The 19,481-nt window shown below is 39.0% G+C and overlaps 2 protein-coding genes across 2 annotated transcripts; both read left to right on the top strand.

The window, feature by feature from the left end:
- The first annotated feature begins 2,729 nt into the window (after positions 1-2,729).
- LOC149017272 (DExH-box ATP-dependent RNA helicase DExH12-like) lies at positions 2,730-12,060 on the top strand. Its single transcript, XM_089151597.1, has 4 exons — positions 2,730-2,945; positions 3,240-6,218; positions 8,147-8,536; positions 8,644-12,060. Exons 2-4 carry the CDS (start codon positions 3,270-3,272, stop codon positions 11,833-11,835), a joined length of 6,531 nt encoding a protein of 2,176 aa, XP_089007723.1. The 5' UTR covers positions 2,730-2,945; positions 3,240-3,269; the 3' UTR covers positions 11,836-12,060.
- A 767-nt stretch (positions 12,061-12,827) lies between these two features.
- Positions 12,828-19,427, top strand: BUBR1 (BUB1-related (BUB1: budding uninhibited by benzymidazol 1)). The gene is made up of 11 exons (XM_089151598.1): positions 12,828-13,284; positions 13,432-13,491; positions 14,214-14,358; positions 14,435-14,592; positions 16,042-16,126; positions 16,242-16,308; positions 16,375-16,429; positions 17,853-18,015; positions 18,091-18,173; positions 18,682-18,759; positions 18,854-19,427. Exons 1-11 carry the CDS (start codon positions 13,112-13,114, stop codon positions 18,915-18,917), a joined length of 1,131 nt encoding a protein of 376 aa, XP_089007724.1. The 5' UTR covers positions 12,828-13,111; the 3' UTR covers positions 18,918-19,427.
- Positions 19,428-19,481: the final 54 nt, after the last annotated feature.

Genomic DNA, 19,481 nt, shown 5'->3' on the forward strand with positions numbered 1-19,481 from the left:
GCATTTAGATAAAAGCAAGGCATGTGGGTCATGCGTTTGGTATGACATCAAAATGAACATGTCAAGAAAAAGGAAAAAATGAAGGTCATGAATTCAAAAGAGTCCAAATAGTCTTTTCTATCTAAAAAATTCCCATTTTATATCCAACAATGCATGTGGGTCTCTTCTTAGCTCAAGACAATTTAGCTATTATTCTTCTTTTTCTCTCCTCTGTTTTGTCCGGTAATGGTTTTGATCTGATTTATTTGTATAATAAATAGTATTAGTAATATTTTTTTCTTCTAATAACTCAATTTTTTTATTGAAAGAGTTGAGACGAACTCAGCTCTGGTGTGTACAATTATCAAGAAAAGAATCAATGTGACAACTCAGTCTTACTTGCCATAGAAATCTAGAAGATGGACACTGTCATTGTCAGGTTAATATCATAAATAGATAGTTACTAGTTGATAGTATTTTCAAATTATTTAGAACTCTTAAAATTTGAGAAGATAGAGATGATATAGAATAAATAAAATGGCTTGAATCAGTTCGGAAAAACCCAGGTTGGGTAAACCCAGGTTGAATCAAGTTGGATAAACCCAGGTCGAACAGATCAAGTCTAGGTCGGTTATACAAGCGTAAATGTAGGATAACAGAGTGAATCCTAGTAAATTGATAACCAAGACAAAGTATTCGATTGGGGCTCAATTACTAAAGTTCGGTATTACATCCAAGTAATGTTTTAATCGAGACGAACTCATACGTAGAAAACCTATAAAAAGGTAAGGGAGCACAAGATAAACGTACGCTGAATACAACCATCACTATTCAAATTATTATGTACATTACTTTCTTGTATTCCTCAATCGGATTCCTAATTAGATCGTCGGAGGTGAAAACTCGACCTCCACGATCGAGCTCATTCTTGCAGGTTCATCCGGCTAAAGGGACGAACAGGATTGTGCAGCAACAAGAGGAAAAGAATATGAAGAAGACCATACAACCAAGATGTAATGCGTAATTGACGTTTACTATTGAGTGGATTATCTCAATTGTTTATTGATGGAGGTTGTTTAATATTTTATTTTATGGCCGAAATGAGCGAGATATTTTTATTTTAGAATTTTTTTTGAAAGAGAGTTGGAGATAAGATCAATCGAGAATATAACTAGTTACATTGTATTTGAATTTGAATTTGAATTCAGAGACTTATCATTTACAAAGTTTGAATTTTGTTTGAGAAAAAATTATTCCACACTCAGATTAATCAGTGAGAGATGTATATTAATATTATATAAATTACAATTTAAATATTTGAATTTGAATTACAATTTGTTTACAATCAAACTCTACAACTTGTTGATACTATAACTATAATTCAAACCCTTAGAGTTACTTACGGTAGATTTGAATTTGGATTTGAATTCAAAGGCTTATCATTTAGATGGCCGAAACAAAAAAAAAATGTATCGTAAAAAAATATATATATATTTTTGTTGGGTTCAAAATATATCGTAAATACATCAACATCTTATAAGTTGGATAACGATGGGACCATTTTTACAGGGAACGCACTACGCAGGGATCAGATCGCACGCTACTCGTATTGACTATTTGTGCTGTATATTCCAAATTGCTTGTGGCAAAACGTAAATGGTCACCGTCACGCTACCTAGCGGGTCCCACGCCCCAATATCATGTGATAAATCTGAATGACACGTTGAACGTACACCGAAGCCTTTTAACTCAAAAGATGGAAAAGAAAAGAAAAAATAAAACGTACAAGGAACGCTACTCGTAGGCTCTAGCACATGATATACAATACAACAAATATTTAATGGCACGCTGCGGGGGAGTCAACAGATCCTGCAGCTACCAGTTTGCATGTCGGCGATGTATCCATCATGATATGATATGCATGCGTGTTTCTTTTCTCCTACTCTGTCGGTGTTCGGGTGGGGTAGCTGAACACATCAAATGCTTCACTAATTCTCTAGATTACAGCTAATTTAATAAACCAAAATAAAATTAAAAGTCATATTTTTATGAAAAGTCTTTTGATCAAATTGCATTAGTCACCACTCACCAGTGCTATCCGAAAACTTTATCTGAATAATTAACGTTAAGTATAAGGATCTGTGGCAAAGAATATTCCGTTAGAGAATGAAAATCTGAAGAGTCAAAAGGCTTCAAGATGTGAAAGCGCGAAGCTGACCCGCACAACTCTGGTGATGGAGGAGGGGAGTTGTTCATTTGCATCCAGAATCCACGCCGTAGTCATTGTCCAATGCTAACCGTTAAGGCGTCAAGCTTGGGTCACCAGTGACGCAATACACCATTACCTGATATTGGCAGTTATGGGGTCCACTTGAACCACCATTACTATTTAGCGATAGTGCACAACTTCAACTTTCGAATGAAGTGAGTTTACAAAAAGGCCCAATCGTGTCACAAAATTGCATTTCAAATCTCAATAGCTCTGACCCAATGGATTCCAACAGAGCCTGGCAAGCCCATCAAGAACTCCACAATGCCTTTACAGATACAGGCCCACATACAGAACAAGAGATAAGCATAGTTGAGGCCCAAGTGGAGTTCAATGAAGCCCACCAAATGGGCCGTACGAAATAAATTGGGATGCCTCTTTCAAAGAAGACCAGTCCATTTGAAGCCCATAATTGGGTCCTCATATCGATTATGTTGGACGCCCTAGGGGAGACACATCGCATTACGTATGGGTCGGTCCACGCCCGATTCAGTGGTTCATCGCTGTTAAACCATAATCGCACTTACCGCCTCTGAAACTCACCCTAAGAACTGAGAGGCGGTGAAGAAGCATTGAAGAAAGCTATAAAACGAGAGAGGACTCAGAGGAGTTCGGTTTCGCTGGAACTGTTTCGGCGGTAAGAGTAAGTCGGCTTGTGACTATGGTTCGAAGCTTGTAGGTTTCAGAAGCTGTACAGGTAAGCTATCTCTCTAATTCTCCTATACTAGGGTTAGTGGATTAGCCTTTACTATTTAGATAGACATTCTAGGTATTCGTCTTTATTTCGTTTCCTCTCTGTTCGTTCAAGTTCATCAGTTTTAAACCTAATTATTAGAATTTTCACGCAGTTTTCTAAATCATACCTCCTTTTTAACGCAGAGGAAGTTAATTTGTGGAGAGTAATATAATTCGTGTTTCGTTTTCGTCCTTTGTTTCAGTAAAGGGTTTAAGGATTCTCTCTCACCTTGTTGTTCTCTTGGGTTGCCTTCAGGTTTTTGCTTTGTGTTTTGCTTGTGAGACAATGGCGCATTTGGGTGGTGGAGCGGAGGCACACGCTCGGTTCAAGCAGTATGAGTACAGAGCAAACTCAAGCCTTGTGCTGACTACTGATTCTCGTCCGCGAGATACGCATGAGCCTACTGGTGAGCCCGAATCTTTATATGGGAAGATAGATCCGAAGACATTCGGTGATCGAGCTTTTAGGGGTAAGCCTCCTGAATCCGATGAGAAGCTGAAGAAGTCAAAGAAGAAGAAGGATAGAGATGCTGAGGCTTTGCCCAGTAGGCAAAGCAAGCGAAGGCGCATTCAAGAGGAGAGCGTCCTCTCTATGACTGAGGAGGGTGTCTATCAGCCAAAGACGAAGGAGACAAGGGCTGCCTACGAGGCGTTACTTGGTGTCATCCAACAACATTTAGGTGGTCAGCCACCAAATGTGGTGAGCGGTGCAGCAGATGAGGTGCTGGCGGTTCTGAAGAATGATGCTTTTAAGAATCCTGATAAGAAGAAGGAGATTGATGGGCTGTTGAATCCAATTCCAAGTCAGGTCTTTGATCAGCTGGTCTCTATTGGGAAGCTTATTACCGACTTTCAAGATGGTGGTGATGCAGCCGGTTCTGCTGCTGGCACAGCCGATGATGCTCTAGATGACGATGTGGGTGTTGCTGTTGAGTTTGAAGAAGAGGAGGAGGAAGAGGACGATAGTGATTATGATGTGGTGCAGGACGTGGAAGTTGAGGACGATGATGGGCTGGATTCGAACGGTGCCGGTGCCATGCAGATGGGTGGAGGAATTGATGACGATGACATGCGAGAAGCCAACGAGGGAATGACACTCAATGTTCAAGATATTGACGCATACTGGCTTCAAAGAAAGATATCTCAATCATATGAAGAGATCGATCCACAGCACTGCCAGAAATTGGCAGAAGATGTGCTGAAAATACTTGCAGAAGGAGATGATAGGGAAGTGGAAAATAGGCTTTTGATGCTTCTTGATTTTGATAAATTTAGCCTCATAAAATTTCTCTTGCGGAACAGGCTGAAGATAGTCTGGTGCACGCGTTTAGCAAGGGCTGAAGACCAAGAAGAGAGGAAGAAGATTGAAGAGGAAATGATGGGTTCAGGTTCAGATTTGGCTGCTATTTTGGAGCAGTTGTATGCCACCAGAGCAACTGCTAAGGAACGTCAGAAAAACTTGGAGAAGAGTATAAGAGAAGAGGCCAGGAGGTTGAAAGACGAGAGTACTGGTGGAGATGGGGGGAGGGAGCGGAGAGGTTTTATTGATAGAGATTTGGACAGTGGTTGGGTGAAGGGACAGCATGAAGCACTGGATCTTGACAGCATTTCATTTAATCAAGGTGGTCTTTTGATGGCTAATAAGAAATGTGAGCTTCCCTTGGGTTCGTATAGGAACCATAGCAAGGGATATGAAGAAGTTCATGTTCCGGCTTTGAAGCCAAAGCCACTTGCTTCCGGGGAAGAGCTCATAAAAATCTCTGTCATGCCTGAGTGGGCACAACCGGCTTTTGAGAAGATGACCCAGCTGAACAGAGTGCAGAGCAAAGTTTATGAAACCGCTCTCTTTACTGCAGAAAATATTCTTTTATGTGCTCCAACTGGTGCGGGGAAAACAAATGTTGCCATGCTCACCATTCTTCAGCAGATTGCATTGCATAGGAACCCAGATGGGTCATTCAACAACAACAACTATAAGATTGTCTATGTGGCTCCTATGAAAGCTCTTGTCGCTGAAGTTGTTGGAAACTTGTCCAATCGGTTGGCGCATTATAATGTCAAAGTTAAGGAGCTAAGTGGAGACCAGAGCCTGACTCGTCAACAAATTGAAGACACACAGATAATTGTTACTACTCCTGAGAAATGGGATATTATTACCAGAAAATCTGGGGACAGAACCTATACACAGCTTGTGAAACTGCTTATCATTGATGAGATTCATCTTCTTCATGATAACAGAGGGCCTGTGCTCGAAAGTATTGTTGCTCGAACAGTTAGACAAATTGAGACGACAAAAGAGCATATCCGGTTGGTAGGATTATCTGCAACACTCCCTAACTATGAAGATGTGGCATTGTTTCTGCGAGTTGACCTTGAAAAAGGACTGTTTCATTTTGACAACAGTTACAGGCCTTGCCCTCTTGCTCAACAGTATATTGGAATTACCGTGAAGAAGCCTCTTCAGAGATTCCAATTGATGAATGATGTTTGTTATGAAAAAGTCATGGCTATTGCAGGGAAGCACCAAGTTCTTATATTTGTCCACTCAAGGAAAGAAACAGTCAAAACAGCTCGTGCAATACGTGATACTGCTCTTACTAATGATACTCTTGGTCGATTTTTAAAAGAGGATAGTGCAAGCCGTGAGATCCTGCAGAGTCACACAGAGTTGTTGAAGAGCAATGATCTGAAAGATCTCTTACCATATGGGTTTGCAATTCATCATGCTGGAATGGCAAGGGCTGATCGAAACCTTGTTGAGGATCTTTTTGCTGATGGGCATGTGCAAGTATTGGTGTCAACTGCCACTCTTGCTTGGGGTGTTAATCTGCCGGCGCACACTGTGATAATCAAAGGTACACAGATATACAATCCTGAGAAAGGTGCATGGACTGAGCTCAGTCCTCTTGATGTTATGCAGATGCTTGGTCGTGCAGGAAGACCTCAGTATGACTCCTATGGTGAAGGAATAATTATTACTGGCCATAGTGAGTTACAGTACTATTTATCCCTCATGAATCAACAACTTCCCATTGAAAGCCAGTTCATATCCAAATTAGCTGATCAGTTGAATGCTGAGATTGTTCTTGGGACAGTTCAGAATGCTAGGGAGGCCTGCAACTGGATCGGTTACACGTATTTGTACGTCCGCATGCTGAGGAATCCAACTCTCTATGGCATAAAGCCAGATGTTCTGGATAAAGACATCACATTGGAGGAACGGAGGGCTGATCTGGTAAGCATTAAACCCTTAATGTAGTGTTCTGCAATCTACTCTTATGTTGTTCATGTTATCTATTTGTTTCAACCTTTATGTGATGCACCTCCAGTTTACCAGTTATTGTGCCCCTGGTAAATGGGTAGCCAAGTTTGGAGTGGTTTCCCACTGAAAGCATCTAAGTAGCTGAAGCCCACTCCAAGATGAGTGATCTGCTATTCCGACTTCCCACTCTTAATGGTTTAAAGTCACATGGAGAAGGTTTTAGTTTCTAACATATTAACAATATTAGGGTGCTGGTTTTATCTGAGTTTGGAGATAATTCAGCATTAATTCCTGTTTGAACAAGGGCTTGTGTGTGTGTACATAGGTCCATTATAAAGCCAAATTTTAGGTCCATTACAGGTATGCAGGTTTAGTAGTCTAATTACATAATTAGTATTAGCAATAAGGCCTGTTAACTATTAGTTTGGATGTCTTGTTAGATGACATTTATCCTTGTTTATGGCCCAGTTTGGAGGATATAAGGTTACCTCAAAGCCCAAAGGTAACCTGAGATTCTTCTTGATTATGGAAGAATATATGTCTTCCAGCCTGTGCAAGAGAAGAGGTTAACTTATGTATTGGGTTGATAATTGGTGGTTGAGTGAAGATAGAGCTCCTCCCAGTAGTAGTTGCTCAATGCAGATGGGTCAAGGAGACAAGGATATGTATTTGAGTCAATAGAGTGTTGCAGGCTCAACCCATTGCTTGATAGTTATATAATCCAGCTTTATTTCAGTTTGCTTTATTTTACGGCTTCATGGTCCGACAAGCCCTCTTAGACTTTGATGAATGGATTCATAATTAATTTGGTTTGTTATGGAGATAAACATTGTTCTCTCCTCCTCTTGTCTTGCCTCCTTTGGGCTCTCTCTCTCTCTCTCTCTCTCTCTCTCTCTCTCACATGATTCTTTTTGATTCAGATTCTCCCACCCACTACAAGAAGATATATTGTTTTGTACTGCATCAGAACTTGAACTAGAAACCTTTAGTTTTTGATTCACGTTCTCCCACTTACCACAAGAAGATCTGTTATTTTGTGGTACTTCAGAACTTGAATTGGAATCTTCCAGTATGGGCTGATGTGATAAGGGGTGTACCTTTTGATGTCCAAACTTCCAGAGAAACAAATGTTTCTGGTTTGGGACCTTTTCTCATTTCTGGTGTCAATATTTTATCAAGTTTGCTGGTGTCATTGTAGCTTGCACAAGAGAACATGACTATTTGCTATACCCTGACACCAAAGTGGTATTTCTCCTCATTTTTTTCTCATTTCTAGTGTTTACGGTTGTTATATTTTTGTTCCCGTTAAAATGAGGTGGCAAACTGCATAAATTATGACAGATAAAGCTCTGATTAATGACAAGCTCTGAGAGATCCTTTGAGGTGGCATGGCCATGTTCAGCGGAGGCCTTCAGATGCTCCAGTATGGAGTGATTTGATTCAGATTTGGGGAGCTAAAAGTGCCAGGCAGTCCAAAGTCACCATAGGAGAAGGGGTGAGGCCTTCAGATGCTCCGGAAGATATGCATAACTTAGGCTTTATATCATGTGTGACCTTTAATAGAGCTTATCCAAACTAAGGATCCATGTGGCGTACCTTTATACCTTTTGCAGTATGGTGTATGGCTTTTGTTGTCTCACATGTCCTTGATTCTGTTGAATATTTGAATCTCCTAGGAGAACTCTTTGATTGTCTGCTGGATTGAATTTGCCAATTTGGCTAACTTCCATTGGTTTTGATGGTGCTGTTTACTTGTATGTTACATAATTATCCCTGGTTATGTTGCTTAACGGAATGTTTTATTTGTACATGTTCTTTTTGTTAATTAATTAATTTAGTTTTTGTAGAGAAATGGAAAATAGTATCCTAATAAATTCTCTAATGGTTGTATTTATTTGTAGATCCATGCTGCTGCAACAATCTTGGACAGAAATAATTTGATCAAGTATGACCGCAAAAGTGGCTACTTCCAAGTAACCGACTTAGGTCGGGTTGCTAGTTACTACTATATAACTCATGGAACGATATCTACATACAATGAGCATTTGAAGCCGACAATGGGTGATATCGAACTCTGTCGATTGTTCTCCCTCAGTGAAGAATTTAAATATGTGACAGTACGACAAGATGAGAAGATGGAACTGGCGAAGCTCTTGGATCGTGTTCCCATTCCCATAAAGGAAAGCTTGGAAGAGCCTAGTGCCAAGATTAATGTGCTACTTCAGGCATATATTTCACGACTTAAGCTTGAGGGTCTTTCACTGACATCAGACATGGTGTTCATTACCCAGGTTTGCCTTATAATAAGTTTTGTTCTTTTTGTTTTGACTATTGTTCCTCAATTAGCTTCTTTGAGCCATTTTTTTTATAATTCGTTTTTTGGTACTTTTCTTTGTAGAGTGCTGGTCGTCTTATGCGAGCTCTTTTTGAAATTGTTCTTAAACGAGGGTGGGCACAATTAGCTGAGAAGGCTTTGAATCTGTGCAAAATGGTAAACAAAAGAATATGGAGTGTCCAGACACCCCTCCGGCAATTCAATGGAATCCCAAATGAGATCCTGATGAAACTGGAGAAGAAAGATTTGGCATGGGAGAGGTACTATGATCTTTCTGCACAGGAACTCGGAGAGCTCATTCGCTTCGCTAAGATGGGGAGACCCCTTCACAAATACATTCACCAGTTTCCGAAGCTTAACCTGGCTGCACATGTTCTGCCTATCACCCGTTCTGTGTTGAGAGTTGAACTCACTATAACTCCAGATTTTCAGTGGGAGGAGAAAGTACATGGATTTGTTGAACCATTTTGGGTGGTTGTTGAGGACAATGATGGGGAATACATTCTTCATCATGAATATTTCATGCTTAAGAAGCAGTATATTGACGAGGACCATACTTTAAGTTTTACAGTGCCAATTTATGAACCATTACCGCCACAGTACTTCATTCGTGTTGTATCTGATAGGTGGCTTGGGTGTCAGTCTGTCTTACCTGTTTCTTTCAGGCACTTGATCTTACCAGAAAAGTATCCTCCACCTACTGAGTTGTTGGACTTGCAACCATTGCCTGTGACGGCACTGAGAAATCCCTCATATGAAGCTCTCTATCAAAAATTCAAACACTTCAATCCTATACAAACACAGGTTTTCACTGTGTTGTACAACACAGATGACAATGTCTTGGTTGCAGCTCCAACTGGGAGTGGCAAGACCATCTGTGCAGAATTTGCTCTTTTGAGGAATCATCAGAAAGGATTCGAATCTGTCATGCGTGCAGTTTATATTGCTCCTGTTGAGGCTCTTGCCAAGGAACGATATCGTGATTGGGAACTGAAGTTTGGAAAAGGCCTAGGAATGCGAGTAGTTGAATTGACAGGAGAAACTGCAACAGACCTGAAACTTCTTGAGAAAGGACAAGTAATCATTAGCACTCCTGAGAAGTGGGATGCTTTGTCTCGGCGCTGGAAACAGCGGAAACATGTTCAGCAGGTGACCTTGTTTATAATTGATGAAATCCACTTAATTGGTGGTCAAGGGGGTCCTACCTTGGAAGTTATAGTCTCTCGGATGAGGTACATTGCAAGTCAGGGTGAGAACAAGATAAGGATTGTGGCTCTTTCAGCTTCTCTTGCGAATGCCAAGGACCTTGGTGAATGGATAGGTGCTACCTCTCATGGCCTTTTCAACTTTCATCCAAGTGTTCGCCCTGTGCCTCTGGAGATACATATTCAAGGAGTGGATATAGCTAATTTTGAAGCAAGGATGCAAGCAATGTCGAAGCCAACTTACACTGCTATTGTCCAACATGCTAAGAATGGAAAACCTGCTCTCGTGTTCGTTCCAACTAGGAAGCATGCTCGGCTTACTGCTGTGGATCTGATGACTTACTCGAGTGCAGACACTGGGGAAAAACCAGAATTTCTGTTGCGATCGGTAGAAGATTTGGAACCTTTAATTTCAGAGGTTAGTGAGCCTATGCTTAGGGCTACTCTTCGTCATGGTGTTGGCTACTTGCATGAAGGTCTTACCAGCATGGACCAGGAACTAGTGTCTGATTTATTTAAGGCTGGGTGGATTCAGGTCTGTGTTACTAGTGGTTCAATGTGCTGGGGGACGCCATTATCAGCTCACTTAGTTGTGGTTATGGGAACACAATATTATGATGGGAGAGAAAATGCTCACACAGACTACCCAGTTACTGATTTGTTGCAGATGATGGGTCATGCAAGCAGACCTCTTGTGGATAATTCTGGCAAATGTGTCATCCTCTGTCATGCACCTCGGAAAGAGTATTATAAGAAGTTCTTGTACGAGGCATTGCCAGTAGAAAGTCATCTGCAACATTATTTGCATGACAACCTGAATGCAGAAATAGTTGTTGGGGTAATTGAGAACAAGCAAGATGCTGTGGATTACCTGACATGGACATTCATGTATCGGAGGCTCACTCAGAATCCAAATTACTACAACCTCCAAGGAGTTAGCCACAGGCATCTCTCTGATCATCTCTCGGAGCTTGTGGAGAACACATTGACTGACTTGGAAGCAAGTAAGTGCGCAACTATAGAGGATGATATGGATCTTTCTCCTCTGAACTTAGGTATGATTGCTTCCTATTACTACATCAGTTACACGACAATTGAAAGATTTAGTTCGTCATTGACTCCCAAAACAAGGATGAAAGGCCTACTTGAGATTCTGGCATCTGCTTCTGAATATGCAGAGCTTCCCATACGCCCTGGGGAAGAAGAGTCGATAAGAAAGTTGGTTAACCACCAGAGATTTGCATTTGAGAATCCAAAATATACAGATCCACACACAAAGTCTAATGCATTGCTACAAGCTCACTTCTCAAGGCACAATGTAGTTGGGAACCTGGCTTCTGATCAGCGAGAAGTACTGCTTTCTGCTAGTAGGTTGCTTCAAGCTATGGTAGATGTAATATCCAGCAATGGGTGGCTTAGCCTGGCTCTTCTTGCAATGGAAGTGAGTCAAATGGTTACACAGGGCATTTGGGAGCGTGATTCTATGCTTCTACAGCTTCCTCATTTCACGAAAGAGCTGGCAAAGAAATGCCAAGAGAACCCAGGAAAGAGCATAGAAACAGTGTTTGATTTGGTGGAGATGGAGGATGATGAGCGGCGAGAGTTGCTGCAGATGACAGATGCACAGTTGCTGGATATCGCACGCTTCTGCAACCGTTTTCCCAACATAGATATGACATACGAGCTGCTGGAGAGTGAAAATATAAGAGCTGGGGACGATGTTACCTTGCAAGTTACCCTGGAACGGGATCTTGAAGGGAGGTCTGAGGTAGGTCCTGTTTATGCTCCAAGGTATCCCAAAGCCAAAGAAGAAGGATGGTGGCTTGTGGTAGGTGATACTAAAACAAATCAGCTGCTTGCCATCAAGAGGGTTTCCCTCCAGCGCAAGTCGAAGGTTAAGCTTGAGTTTGTTGCTCCTGCAGAAGCCGGAAGGAAGTCTTACACCCTTTACTTCATGTGTGATTCATATATGGGTTGTGACCAGGAATATGAGTTCACTGTTGATGTTAAAGAAGCTGGAGGTGCTGGTGATGATAGTGGGATGGAGTGAAGTGTGTCCCGTAGTATCTTGCTATCCTGAATGTAATAGGTCTAAGGAAAACTGTTGTTTGTTTATGAGTCAAGTATATGGGATAACCCAAACTTTTTGATTGGGGCAACATTCTGACTGGTAATATTTGTTGCTGTTCCCTGACCAATCACAAACGCTGGTAATCGCTAATCTTGCTGTTCATTGGTGCTCACAAGTCGCGAACCACATGTGTTTTCTGTGATTCGTTTCAGTATTTTGAACTGGAGACTGAAGTTGTAGTGGTTAGTTCTTTCATGTTTTAATTTCAGCGTATGTTTTTTTTTTTAATTGAAAAAAATTGCTATATATTACTTAATGTGAACGGATAACAAGTTTAGTTGTATCTAATACTACTAATGTCTTCTGATGTTCTATGGGGAGGATACGGATGCTACATATTTGAGCCACTGTTTGATCGTATGTCTTTAGGTCACATGAATGGTTTGGTTACCACCTCTGCTTTGGTGTTCTTAAAGAAGAGAAAATGCTAGTGTGGATCGGAAGGAATATGGTTACCACCTCTGCTTTGGTGTTCTTAAAGAAGAAGAGAAAATGCTAGTGTGGATCGGTTACGCTTGAAAATTAAGTGGATCTGATTCTCACTTTATAAAGGGGAAGGCCTGGTAATAAATATTACAGCAAAGAAATGTATTAGTATCATTAGATGGTTGTTTATTTGGCAATGACCAGCTTCTCTTAACAAAGAAGTTCTACTCTCTCTTTGGCATTTGCCCTTAATAAAAAGCTACCAATTTTGAGAAAAAAAAGGTGAGTGGATTATTCATGTAAATTACTTGGATCTAACTTTGAGGGGTTGTTCACTTGGTATAAAACCAACATCAGAATTCAAATCCCCTTGGGCTGGGGATGGAGTCTTTTTTTTAAAATCCAGTTCAGCTCTTTATTAGGGGAGAAGAATGTGCTCTCCTAGTGTTAGAAGAATGTGCTTTCCTTATGTTTTCTTTTGTATCCGGACCCTTTTTGACCATCCTTTATTTTGCAAGAGTATGCACCATCGTGCAGCGTCTTATTTGTTTATAGATTTTGCTTTTTGTACTCAGCTCAGGGCTTACGTAAGCCAGTGTTAACGGTTAACGGATTCAAATTTGAAAATTTGAAATTCACCTCTTTCTCTTTTCGAGCTTCATTTCTTCTTTCTAGGAGAATCTCCGTGCGAGAGTGAGAGAGAGAGAGAGAGAGAGAGAGAGAGAGAGAGAGAGAGAGAGAGAGAGAGGTGAAGGAAAATCTTCAGACAATGGATCCAGAAACAGAGTTTCTCTCCTCCAACCAGCAAACAGGAAATGAGTGGGAGCTCTTTAAGGAGAACGTTAAACCCTTGAAAAGAGGTCGAAATATTCGTCTCTTAAATAACGCTCTCAAATGCCAATCTGATACTCGCCTTCGAAAATCTCTCCTTGAGAACCGAAGGTTTGAGCCTTATTACTTGATCATTATGATTGCGATGTATATTGTCTTTCTTTAGGTCGATTCTAGATTTTTCAGGACATCAAATTTTTTTTAGATGTTTCATCTGATTTTCAGGATAATCACTGATTTTCTTTTACTTGTCTATAGGAGATTGATCGAGGCAATTGATGAGTACCAAGGAGAAGATCCTCTCCAACCGTGGCTTGAGTAAGTACTCATATAGTTTCTTTCGGGTTCTTGAAATTTAGGGTTTCATACTTTCATGTGCTGCTTCTATTGGATATCTTCGTACTTATGATTGGTTGTTTCTGTTAGTATGGATGTATAGCTTAATTGGCTGGTCTAATCATTCTCGCTTCACACACACGGAAAAGCTGCATTAAGGTTCACTGCAGCAAGAAACACATAAATCTAGGTAGAAGAACGAACTACAGGGTGTATGTCTCACATTTGGTTCGTTTTGAGAATTCACGGAAGAGACGGTTTGGAAAGTTGGGGAAGGGCATTAGGTACCCTTTTATGATTTCGAACAACTGTTGTTACCTGGGTATGGGAAATTGGGATATTCTGAGAGATTATTATAAAATGGCTTAGTTGATAGGTTTTTCATGTACATATAATTTCGTATGTTCCTGTGATTGCAACTGAAGTGAGTAAGGATTTTGAGCTAGGTTTTTCTTGAGAGATTTCTTCAACTATTGGTGTTCTTGAGTGATCCCCATTGTATCTCCTTCCATTTTCAACGGTGAATCATCTTCAGCTGCATTGGCCATATGTTGCCCAAACCACTTCACATCTGTCATTTTTAATTCCTCTGTTTTTGCTGGTTTGTGTTTCTTGGTGTTTTTTTGACATGAAATATCCCAGTTTCTGTTGTTATTGATAAGGATTTTTAACCAAGTCTAAGCATAGAATCTTTGTTGATGAAGGTGTATCAAATGGGTTCAGGAGTCTTTCCCCTCTGGTGGAGACTGTTCAGGCATTGTTGTAATCTTGGAACAATGTGTGCGTACATTTTGGCACACAGACCGCTACAAGGAGGATATCCGTTACCTTAAAGTGTGGTTGGAATATGTGGGTAACTTCTTTGTCAATTAACGTATTCTGGTATCTCTTTCTGCTTTATTTTTAATCTAACTTAGTTTTGTAGGCAGAGTATTGTGCTGATGCTGAAGTGATATTCAGTTTTCTGGATGCAAATAAAATTGGGCAGACACACTCTTTGTATTATACATCATATGCTTTGCATATGGAATCCAAGAATAAAATGAAAAGTGCAAATGACATCTTCCATAATGGCATAACGAGGTGAGTACTCTGAGATTTCATTTACTTGTTGCCCGTTCTTGTTGCTCTTGCTGATATAGTTAGTGTTTGGCACTTTCAAAGCTGTTTTTAGTTGAAGCAGTTGAGGTAGAAAATTGCTGGGCAGTACATAAAGCTTATTGCAGAACAAAGTTGTAATCAAATGCTTATATTTGGATAAAGTTGCCATGCTTATATTTGTTTTTCTAATTATTCTTCATTTCATTTCCTCGATTTTGGTTTTTTACTTCTAATTTTGATATTTAAAGAGATTTATGGTGGTATATCTTTGCTTAAGGTGATGTGTCTGTAAAGTCCCTTGGTTACATGATGTGTCTTGTTGATGGTATGTGACATTGAAAAGAATTCTAGGAGTTTGCCCCTAAGAGAAGATGAGCTAAATACAACATGTCATCATCCCATCAGAGAATGACACCTTGCATTAGTATAGGGTTTATCAATTATTGAATCTCTTACATTGTGGTCCGATTTTTGTCATTCTAAAGAAATGTGGTTTTTTAAGAACATAACTCTGACAATGATATTCTTGAGAATCATGTCAAAACTCTATTGTAATTCACATATTGTTATGAGTTCTTTTTGAAAATCATTTGGTTGTCTTAATCTTGTCATATGTTCTTCCGAGGGAGACTATGATTGGATTTGAAAATAGTTTCATAGAGCAAGCAAACTCATGATTTTATTTTTTCAATTTTGGTTTTTTGGTTTGTTTTTCCTAATTATTTCTTATTCGTTTTCTCGATTTTGGTTTTTAATTCCAATTTAGATATTTTAAAGAGATTTATAGTGGTTTACTTTTGCTTAATGTGATGTGCCTATAAAGTCTTTTCATTAGATGATATATCTTGTTGATGGTATGTGATGTCGAAAATAATTCTTGGAGTTTGCCCCTAAGAGAAGATAAGCTACTTGATACAGCATGTCATCAACCCCTCAGAGAATGACATCTTGCATTAGTTTACGGTCACCACTCATTCACCTCAACTTGTGGAATTGGTCGATTCCACTTTTTAGGCTGAAGTTAGAATTCCATCGAATCATGATTCTATAGATTTAAAAAAGTGGATTCGTGATTTCATTGATTTTAGGTGCATGGAAATAGGTAACCAAACACACCATAAAACAATGTACTTAGAGCTTGGCCATTTTTATTTCTCAAATTTCATTAGAATCATTGTATAGAGGAAAATATGGTTATAAGGTAGTTTTTTTGTCCTAGTTCTCAGATGCAAAGTTGTCACGACATCTAGGTGACCACATGGAACCTGCAACATAAATGTCTCATTTATTTAAACTTACTCTTGTTAATCGTTCCCTATTTGTTTTGATTCTCTTTTTCAGCTAAAATTATCTGTCTTTATCTTTAAAATTTATAAAAGTTAATTGGTTTTCCATCAAAGAGTGTTCTAATAATTGTTTTTTGTGTCATAGGAGGGCACAGCCTATTGGAAACTTAGAAGCTTCATACAGGAAATTTCTCACACACTCGTTGAGAAAACAAAAACCTAATATGGACGTATGCTGTTAATTGCTTTAGAATTTTTTTTTATTTTTTGACTTCTTGATGATTTATTTTTTAAATTTTTAAATGTTGATCTGCTCTTTCATCTTTTTCTCCTTTGGAGCTACAGGAGGACTCAACTGAAAATCACTTACCAGTAAGGAGTTTTGGCACTCTCTTGTCCAATGAAGGAGCCCGTAAGTACGAGTAGTATTATTTTTCTCTTAGAATTTCTCACTCTAATCTTACCTATAATGTTGCAGGAAGGAAAAATGCAGAAATTTCTGATCCTGCAAGGAAAAAGTCGAAGCTGGATAAGTAAGCATGTCACTTATTTATGCTGTGCTAGCATTTTGAAAATTCAGTATGCATTTATTCTACTATTTCATTTCCCTAATAAATATCTATTGAGCTATTATTTTTTGGAAATTTGCTTGCTTAAGATGTATGTGAAATATCATTCCAACAATAAGTGGAAAAAGGGAACAAGCAAAATTTCCCCACTCATTAACTTAGAAGATCTCGTTATCTCGTAATTCACCTATTCTTTGGGGTCCAATTGTAGAAAATGATTTTCTTGGTCACACAAACTGCCATTCTTTGAGTTTAGGTGCTGAATGATTTTAATGGCCCCAAATGAGGAAATCCTATCAAGAAGATTCGTTTCCTACCCAAAACTGAAAGTAACTTGTCTGAGGTCTGAAAAATCATTAGAGGTTATTGGTAGCCCTGTTGTGCCCCCTTTTAATAAGACTGTATATTAACTTTAAATAGAGATCATCCCTAACGCTTGGTCATAATGTTATCTCTGTAATAGTGAGCGGACCTGGTTACCTATTGCAATACAACTGCAACACCTCGTAGGGAATATTCACATTATTTAGGAAATTCAGATTTTTTGAATTTTTTTTTCTTCTCGAGGGTTCCTAACATAGACTTGTGGAATATTCACAATATTTAAGTCGTAATGAAAAGTGTCATTAGTTATCCATAGATGCAAATTAGTTATCCAAATGAAAATGATGGAAACGTTTTCAAAAATCAATAGACAAATCTGAGTTGTATCATTTTTGCTATTTTGTGATGATAACTGTTTTTCTTTTCCACTTAGAATTAATTGGAAGAGTTTCGGTAAAGATCTTGTGACTAATCTAGATAATGTTCTCTCTGTCCAACGGTTGGAATAGACATATCATCTGTGCATATAGCCGAATAGATGTTTATGACATTTGGAAAAATGACAAGCCTTTGTAACAATAATAATTCACCTAGACTGAGCAACTGATTGGGTTTGGCCCTTTTGAAACCAATGATGCAAATGATTGATCTATCATGCTAACCGATAGAGCAGTGTAAATTTCCATTGAATTGGCATAGAGTACATAAAATATAGTCGGTATTTCTTTGAAAGAATAATAATATTGATTTATGGATGTCAGAATTTCAATTTTTTTCCTTCTTATTTTGGTGAGTGCCATTTTCAAATGTTGATATGATGATTGTGTCTTCATTGCTTCAATGGTCTATTTTGCATATCATCTTCATTTTAAATTCATAATCTGCCTTACCTGCATGTTATAATTTTGGTATTCAATTTAGCTTCTCTTTAATTGGGGACACTTATATCTACATTCCATGTTTACCATTTATTAGCTGTGAGATACTATTTGAATTTTTTCCCCATTTATTACATTTTATCTGCTTGGTTATGAAGCAATCTCTGTCATCTGCACTTTTGTAGGACTCAGAATGCTCCACTTTCCATTTATAGAGACAGAAATGATGTTACAACCCAAAGTCATGAAAATTTGTCTGTGTCTGACCAGAGCTGGCACACACTTGGGACACGAGTAGAGAGGAATAAAGAAAATGCAGCCATTCCCACCAAGTGGGCGTCATATAAGGTTGCAATTTTATTTTCGCATATATTGCCTCACTTTATCCACGATCATTTCTTAGTTTATTTTTGCTTCCTTCAGATTCCACAAAAACCAGGGTCTAGTGCTAGAGCAGCTGCCACAAGTGCTTGTGTTGAGGTCTTTGTTGACGATGACTGTGCGGAGTAAGTAATTCAGCTCCTTGATGACCTCCAATGAAGAGACATGTCTACGTTTTTTAGAATAGGATGCAAGCAGTAATTCTCCAATGACTTCTCTCTGCCTAAATCAATGAATTAGCCTCACTTGAGGCCTCTTGCCTTTTCTTTTCTTCATTTTCCCTCTTAATGTCATTTACTATGTTTGCTACCTGAAATTTTGGTTTTTATTTTTCTCTCATTGTTTAAATCAAATCTGTTTTTTTCAAGGGTGCTCCCTGAACTAGACATATGTAGGTATCATGCCCCCTAAAGAAAAAGTTGTATTTTTCAAGGGTGCTTCCTGAGCTAGACACATTAACAGAATTCATGTGTTGATGCACATTTGGAGACGCTCATGTTTCATGTTTGCTTTGTAACATACTGATCAAATTCTGTGATTATGCATTATATAAACAATTAGTTCTCTAGTTATTGATAGAGTTGCTGGTAGCTGAGTTCCTTTTTTCATCATTTCTGTATTCTTTTTTGGCAGATTACCAATAGCCGTTAAACAAGGTGGGAATCCCTCAGTACTACGTCTTAAACAAGGGGACAGTAAAGACCTCAAGAAGTAGGTGTCGAAGAGAATTTTTTTGATCATTATTTTCACTTAACGAATGCCCACTGCTGACTAAAAGTTAATACTGTTCTTGCATTTTTGGCAGGGAGACAGAGTTGTTGAGGGAAAAGCCATTACGCAATTTCCCTCTGGACGCTCTTCCTCGTTGATTCATATCTTTGACTTCGTTGGTCAGCTTTTATCTCTAAAGCTTGATAAAGGAGATGGTTTTCATTGGCTGCATGAGTTGATGTGCAGCCTTTCTTAATTTCAGATGTGCTTCAAAGATCAGTTGTTTAGTTTGCCAAGGGAAAATGATGCTTGCTATGATCAGTAGTTGTTTGGTGATCAGTAGTTGTTTGGAAGTCACAGAACCTCTCTCAACAACTTATGCTGCCGTGTCTGTGCCAAAGGGGAAAAAAATGTCAATATGAATCCCAGAAATGATTTGCTCTTGCATCATTAATTTTCTCTGCGTAGTTGTGGATCAATGCCCAATATGTGAATCCATCAAGAACATTCTGATGAGGATATGAAGACTCATTTTCAATAACCATGGATAAATTATTTGTTATGTGTTTGGAATTCTCTCACCAAGGTTTATTTTTTTTTATTATTATTATTATTATTATTTTAAAGTAAGCCAAGGTTTTGAAGGTGGCATAGCTCTTTCTCTCATCCTCATATTATATATTGGATTTGAGGTTCATCCAGTTCAACTTGTGTGCACCTCG

This window comes from Hakea prostrata, chromosome 4, assembly GCF_041222555.1.
Source record: "Hakea prostrata isolate BN-2017 chromosome 4, UWA_Hpros_2, whole genome shotgun sequence".
Lineage (NCBI taxonomy): Eukaryota > Viridiplantae > Streptophyta > Magnoliopsida > Proteales > Proteaceae > Hakea > Hakea prostrata.